This window comes from Dysidea avara, chromosome 11, assembly GCF_963678975.1.
Source record: "Dysidea avara chromosome 11, odDysAvar1.4, whole genome shotgun sequence".
Lineage (NCBI taxonomy): Eukaryota > Metazoa > Porifera > Demospongiae > Dictyoceratida > Dysideidae > Dysidea > Dysidea avara.
The window spans coordinates 25,323,498-25,331,038 of NC_089282.1; the positions used below are offsets into that span (position 1 = coordinate 25,323,498).

Consider the following 7,541-nt stretch of genomic DNA (forward strand, 5'->3'; position numbering starts at 1 on the left):
ATGACATTAATTGAATTTGTTGTTTTCCCACACATTATTTATGTGATTGCCCAGAAGGGGCAACTGTTGCCCCCTCTCATAGACAATGTATGACAAACTTTAAAATGTTATATCTCATAACCTTTTTATGCTATCTTTTTAAAATTTGGAGATGTTACTATAGACATTTATCCCTACAAATATTGTAAAATTCAGGTTGCTAGGGGCAACTTTAGTTATTATGAAATTCATCCATTTGACGAATTGATTTAATTCGTCAAATTTAAATTCGTCAAATGTTTATAAGCGCCCTTAAAAGTACAGGTTTTGTCTACAATTTCTTCATTTTCATCAACATTTTATTCGTCAAATCTGCTGAAGTCTGAATTCGTCAAATTTATTTTGACGTCAAAATTTCCTTGCGTACGATATGATATAAGCGAGGATATACTAAAGTGTATTATCTATGATACAACACAATTTATGGTATGGAACCAGAGGTGAATTTCTATAGGGTGCTATAGATAGTGTTAGTCTGGCGGAGAACCTCTCAGCGTAAGGCGAGGCCGACTCTCGGCGTAATGCATCTATCAATGTTAAGCTCCACCCCCCCAGTACGGGGAGGGTGGGGATATAGTGGGGATTTGATCAAGTGGAAAGTCAAATTCCCCTACCTGGGGGTGAATTATCAGGTCAAATCCCCACATAGTCCCACCCTATGAGGTGGGGATAGGAAGGGGATTTGACAACCAACATGTTGCAAAAACAGAAGCCACAGTGACAAAGGTACACTAGGTGCTGCGGTTTTATCACGTGTTCTCTCGCGCTTCACGTATAAAACTACTGTAAATGATCTATGCTACTATAGAGCGCTTGTTCAAATTCCCCACCCCTGGGGGCAAAATTTAAGTTCAAATCCCCTCCTAACGCCCCACATAGCCCGTACTGGGTGGGGTGGGGCTTGACATTGATAGGTGCATAAGACACACGTGAGGAAAGCGAAAGCGATGCTATGGCAACCGATCTCATCTGCTCAAATAGAGTAATTTACTATCTACTGATATAAGCAGGAGTATTGTTTTCTTAGTGTTTCGTGTGTGTGATGAATGGAAGAACTAACTACGTATTCATCGGTGGATACAACGTTTCCGACCCATAGTAACCAAAATAGTGACAGTGATTACCCACCGCGTGCTTACCAGTCCTCGATTAGTGCAAACGAAGTGACAAACGAAGACAAAAGCAAAGTGGGAGGTGAAGAATGCTTCGCAGCAACACGAATTTGGGACAGTATTCGGAGGTGCTCTGCCCACTCATCGTTTCACGGAGTACCATTCCTTACTGCTCACAGACAATTCAACCTGGTGTTAATACTGTGGATTGTGTTTGTATTAGTTGCACTCGTTCTAATGCTATCATCACTTGGTGCAATTAGTAGCACGTTTGCAGCTGGAGGGACTTATCTCGCCACCAGCTACCACTTTCCAAAACAGATGAAATTTCCTGCAATAACTTTATGTAACATTAATCCTATTAGAACATCAACTGTTCTCTCAAATAACTTATCCTTGGAACAAGCAGATTTATTACTAGCATACCTTTCAAACACCGTTGGTGTTAGGTCCTTACCTGTTTCATTCTTCACTAGTTTTGCACAGCAGTACGATGCAGCTCGTGGTGGGAATAACACTCTATTTCAAGACATGGGACATACAATTGAAGCTATGCTTCTTTCATGTACATTTGATGGTAGACCATGTTCAGCGCAAGACTTCACAACCCCACCAATGAGTGTCACACTTTTAACCCAAATGGCAACTTTACCCCTTATCGTGTTAGCAGACCAGGATCCAGATATGGTTTACTTCTTAGACTGAATGCGGAGCAGTATGAATACTTCACATCTACTGTTGGTTCAGCAGGAATCAATGTGTTTATTCACGACCATGATCATTTTCCATACATCGGTACTCATAGTAGGTTACTGATATTACCAGGTGTAAGGACACAAATGATGATCACAGAAAAAAGATATCGACTTCTATCTCCCCCAGATGGACAATGTAATGATTATGTCACTCTGACATATTTCAAGAGTTACACTAGAGAGTCATGTGTGATAGAGTGTGAGACACAACTTACCATCAGAGAATGTGGTTGTAAGGCTGAGTACATGCCTGGTAGTACCCGCACTTGTACCCTCAATGAAACTATTTATTGTCTGGTACCTTATCAACGTCAGTTCAAAACAAAGTACTGTGACTGTCCAGTACCTTGTGAAGGTGTGGAATATAACATTAAACAATCCTATGCCAAATATCCATCGCCACATATTATTGATGTATATAATAACAGCTATTTCCTCCGAAGTGGAGTATTTCCAATACCGGACCGTACTATCTCCACTCATACTTATCCAAATGGCACTGTGCTCTATTATTTTACCTTCCTGGATCAGTCGACAAGGTCTAGCAGACAGCCAAATAAAGCTTGTAATATACTACGATGTCTTGGAATATATACAGATTAGGGAAGAGGTACAATACACCATTTTTAGATTCATTGCAGATTGTACTGGACTGACAGGCCTTTTCATTGGAGCTGGCTACCTGTCATTCTTTGAGATACTAGAATTGATTTACTCATTCTTCAAGCCAAGGAATAAAGTAACACATCTCTAAATAAGAGTATATAAATCATTTGTTTACTAGCTACATATGGATTATATACATCATTATAACTTGCGTGAGTATAATGGGTTTAACAGGATGATGGGATCAACAAGTTTTTTACCTACTGCCAGGCTGTAAACACGCACAACTAGTTTAGCCCAGTTTCTCATGTGCCCAAGCTTTTAGCTGCCCCAGATGGAAACACTTTTTGTCCCACAACTTTATTTTGTAATCAACATCCAGTACACTGTGTTCAAATCTCCATATTTAAATGGCAATTAACTATATGGTATTATATTAATGCTTGCTTGTATATACATGCTGACATTGAGAAATAGTGGAAAAGGTGAAGGTTAACTATGCATGGTTCCTGTGTTTAAGAGCATGTTGCACTGGTCCCAGTATTGCAGGAGAGAAGTGTGTGGAAAAAGGGGTTGACAGTTTGTTAGCAAGAAGGAGATTATCTAAGGGATAGTGAGTAAACACATGTTTTATCAGATGGGTTTAGATCGATTATTGAGAGAAAAATAATTTCAAATAATTTATTGGAGTAGCATCATTATAAAATACACTAATAACGAGAGATGCAAAAATAATATCCACTCAGATTGCTACAGCAAAGTAGAATAGCTCTAGTGACAAAGCGTGCAACAGATAATGAACTGATGGGCTTTAGATAAGTGAAATGAGACTTAACCTTAATTCCCTTTGGTGAATTTGTAACATGCATGAGTGGCAGCCCTTTTTCTACATTCACACTAGGCATTGTAGTCTTTTGATCACGTTGATCATTTCTTTTGCACAATATCCTAATGAAAAAGTAGTCTATGCCTAAATTATATAGTTAAAAGGCATCAGTTGCTTCATGATAGTAAAGGATGTACAGTATATACTATATAACCTATATACCTATAATCAAACAATTATAGCATATTCTATTAACCACACAGAAGGTAATTACCAGGTGTATTTAGTTCACATGACTGTTATAGCTGGAGCTATGTTAGTTTGACCAATGTAAACTTATCTAAAACTTCAAACGTCCATAATTTTTTTCCACTAAGAGGATTTTGGATAAGTTATTCTCCAGAAAATTCTGATACCAAGTTTATCTTGGTAGTTGGTACTATTTATTTCCGGGTATGGTAATTTTTACCTTCAACAACCAGGCTAATAGCTAGCTCTGTAGATAGATCAGCTGCAAACAAGTATAACCCTCTGTAGAGGGTTTAGCTGTATAGATGTCCAGTTGTGTTACACCTTGTAGCTAGAGTTCAGTTACATCACAAGTCATCTTGTAGATATGTTATAAGTCTCTTTGTAGAGAGTTGCAAAACAACAATTGTGACCAAATTTGTGAAAAGGGACATATACAATTCCATGAACTTGGGAGAACATAAATTAGTCATAATTAACCCAAAATTTTCCAGCTATACGTATGTTGGTACTCACTATACTGACCAAATTTTAAGTCAATAACCTTTTCCAATCTGTCAAAGTTGGTAAATTGGATATGTGTGGAATACCCCTTTTCGCAAATTCAGTCATGACTCACAATTATGTACATGCATATTCATACAACAAAACTGTAATTATCAAAGAACTACAGCTCCATGTCAGCTTAGGGTTAGAACTACATCTTCTTAAGTAATCATCAAAGAACTACAGCTCCATGTCAGCTTAGGGTTAGAACTACATCTTCTTAAGTAATCATCAAAGAACTACAGCTCCATGTCAGCTTAGGGTTAGAACTACATCTTCTTAAGTAATCATCAAAGAACTACAGCTCCGTGTCAGCTTAGGGTTAGAACTACATCTTCTTAAGTAATCATCAAAGAACTACAGCTCCATGTCTCAATGAATTATCCCAGTTATACTTTCTCAGCCGATCACTTTATTGAGTTGTAGGGGTCTCACGTGGGTTGTACCATTGCTATATCTGATGAATAGTCACTCAAATTGCACTTAGCATGTGTTTGATGCTTTTAAAATGCTATTTAAAATTATAAATTGGTCATAATATGATTATGGCATGCATGCACGCAAGGTTTGCATGGTGCTCACTGTTCAATTTGATTCAGCAGAGATCTGCTATATACATCGAATATTTGACATTTGGTCTTATCAGTCATACAAGTTCTTACCCAGTTTGAAATTTTGTCTAAATCTCATTAGTACTGTGGTGTATTAATAAGTCTTTACAAAATTAAGACAGCCATCAGCAAAATTAATGCTCTATACAAATAGGTGAGTTTATATTGGTAATAATATTATTTACATGATAGCAGAAAGATAAGTGGACCAAGAACTGTCCATTGAGATAGAAATAGTACTTGTTAAATGCAGTTGGTGTAAGCCATGCTTATATTATAAATTTGACCAGATTTATACAAAAACAGGTCTTCCACACACATCCAACCTATGTAGTTGGAAGACCATAACTTTGAGTTCAAGAAAGATACAAGCCTGAAAGTTTCGCCATGTACCATCTATCAACCTACGTTGGTGCTCACTACTGACCAAATTTCAAGGCAATAACTTTTCCCAATCTAAGTTACCTTTTTCACAAATCCGGTCACAATGAATGCATGCATTTTATGAATTCCATATAATGCCTTGGTGAACTGGCTCTCCAAGACATTAATGGTGCCTTTCATACTTTCTAACCTAGCCAATTACTGCAGTATAATAATAGGTTCTGCACCTACATGCAAATTGTCCACAGATCATGCATATATGCATTAATTAACTTGCATTTGTGGAATCCTTTTTTCAGCTAGTAGGGATAGCTGACATATAATACTCCTGGTATAATTGATGTAGTCGGTGTAATGTGCAGTGTATGATCATTCAGATATATAGCTAGTAGATTTTGCACAGATGTTCTAATAATTCTGAGTGCATGCATGCATGGTCTTCACCCTGAATTGTAGAGTTAGGTGGTAATTTCAAACAATTTGTTATGACTCAGATGTAATTGTAGTGTATAGTTATAAACATCAAGAGGATCATCCATGTTGCATGTGATGACTGTTCTATTAGAGCATTTGACTGTTTTATCAAACTAGTATGAAATACTTCTTTGGTTTGAAGATAGAGAAGGGTAAGAGGCATGTATAGTTTTTGTGCCTCCTCAGGGAGAGTTGCTCACGCAGCTTGTTCCCATGGATCCACCATGTATTGCACACTGTTAACAACAACTAGTCTACAAGTGTTCATGTGCATAGCCAGGATGATCAGATTTAATACTTAGGGGAGTAGCCATCACTTTGAAAGGTTCTTATCCAGTGAAAATCTGCATGGGCATTATAGTGGCTGAGCCTGATATGTGATCTCAAAGAACAGTTAGATGGCAATAAGTAATGCTACAGACATATAATGCATCACGCAGCTTTTAGTCCAGTCATTTTATGAAAAAAAGGGGTCAACCTTTAACTAATTGCAACACAAATGGTTTCAACAGTTTCTAACACAGAAAAACGTGCTCTATAACATATCAAAAGTCCCAGAAAATCCCATAAGGGGAAAGTGACCTTTTGCATGACCTTTTTGCCATTTTTATCAAAAAAATAGGATTTGTGCTTCTATTTCAGCTATACATTATCCAAACTATTTATATTTGGTATCAAATGATTGCTCTCACTACAAGGAACAAGATGACACTTGTTTGGTATCCATAGCTTAATCTGTTCTAAAGTTATCATCATTTTACTGGACAAAACTAATATTATTTAGTCCCGCCCACGCACTTAATTAAATTTTGGTTTAAGCTATTTATTGCTTGTCTAATGATAGTTTTCCCATGGCAAGGGACTATTTTCATAACAGAGGGTCATAATGAAGACTAGAAGGTGCATGTGTTACCATGGAAACCGAGAAATAGCATAGCTTTATATACAATTCGGTTGTTTTCATTCTCCATTGTCATGAAGATGGATTTAATTCTTTACAACTCGAAACCTGACATTGTACAAGTTAAGTAAGGTACATACACAATGACACACATTAACCATGGCCATGGTAGGGGAAAATCTATTCCCTTGTGTATATAAATGGTAAGTTTCGCTTTCATTCAGTGTTGGTATCTGTATCATCTTCTTCATGGATTGAGGTATCTGAGTTGGTGCAGCCTGTTCCCTTGCAGTTGCCACAAACAGAAGAGCATTTCACCTTGTATTTCTTGCAAGCGCATCTCATGCTGCTGCAGTCAGTTACATCTAATCATTTTCAACAGCTCATCTAGAGGACGTGATAGATCAGTTAGCACAGGCATCAGTTTACCATCATAGTCTTTCTACCCCCATGCAGTTGGCTGCATTTTACTGGCATCACCTTTCCACTCTTGTGTTTGGAATTATACACAGAAACTGTGATATTTAGCAGCAGCTGAACTAGGTGGCAAAGTTTATAGAAGAACAAATGTAGTACTTTTAGCTACCTATTCACCAAAATGCTTGTAGTGGAGAGAGTTTAATCCTTGCTTTGGACTTCCACTGTATAAATCCACTAGTGCTTGCTCTCCTGCAGCCACAATGTCATTTGGTGTAGATGCTACTGCACTGAACACTTTGAGCCTACATTTGAAAGTATTTACTGGACTTTACCTTTCCCAATGTTATATAGCTGTGTGTTGTGTCACATCCAAGTATTGCATGTAGGCAGAGAATGTTGTATATAGCATATTTCAAAGCCAAGTTTCTCTTTGACAGCAGTTATGTTCCCCATGGCCAGCCTGGGTTTCATAGTGGCTTTTTTGGCTCTGGTTTGAAAAATGTGTTGTGTGATTCCAAGCAGGTATGATAACACAACAATACAAGAAGATCGGTGTCATCACCAACTAGCACAGTGTCTGCTACTGTGGCTAATTCTACTGCTTTTTTGTAATGTACA

The 7,541-nt window shown here is 37.6% G+C and overlaps 1 protein-coding gene and 1 long non-coding RNA gene across 2 annotated transcripts in view; one reads left to right on the forward strand and one right to left on the reverse strand.

Annotated features, from left to right (window-relative positions):
- The window catches only part of LOC136239146 (uncharacterized), a 223,461-nt gene that overhangs the window by 146,124 nt on the left and 69,796 nt on the right, over nt 1-7,541 (reverse strand). The window lies entirely within an intron of this gene.
- LOC136239196 (acid-sensing ion channel 1-like) lies at nt 1,086-2,660 on the forward strand. The gene is made up of 3 exons (XM_066029925.1): nt 1,086-1,772; nt 1,817-2,261; nt 2,335-2,660. Exons 1-3 carry the CDS (start codon nt 1,086-1,088, stop codon nt 2,658-2,660), a joined length of 1,458 nt encoding a protein of 485 aa, XP_065885997.1.

Coding starts and splice junctions, on each gene's coding strand:
- LOC136239196 (XM_066029925.1), top strand. CDS start 1,086: ATGGAAGAACTAACTACGTATTCATCGGTGGATACAACGTTTCCGACC. Junction 1,773..1,816: donor TCACAACCCCACCAATGAGT/GTCACACTTTTA, acceptor CCTTATCGTGTT/AGCAGACCAGGATCCAGATA. Junction 2,262..2,334: donor CTGTCCAGTACCTTGTGAAG/GTGTGGAATATA, acceptor ATATAATAACAG/CTATTTCCTCCGAAGTGGAG.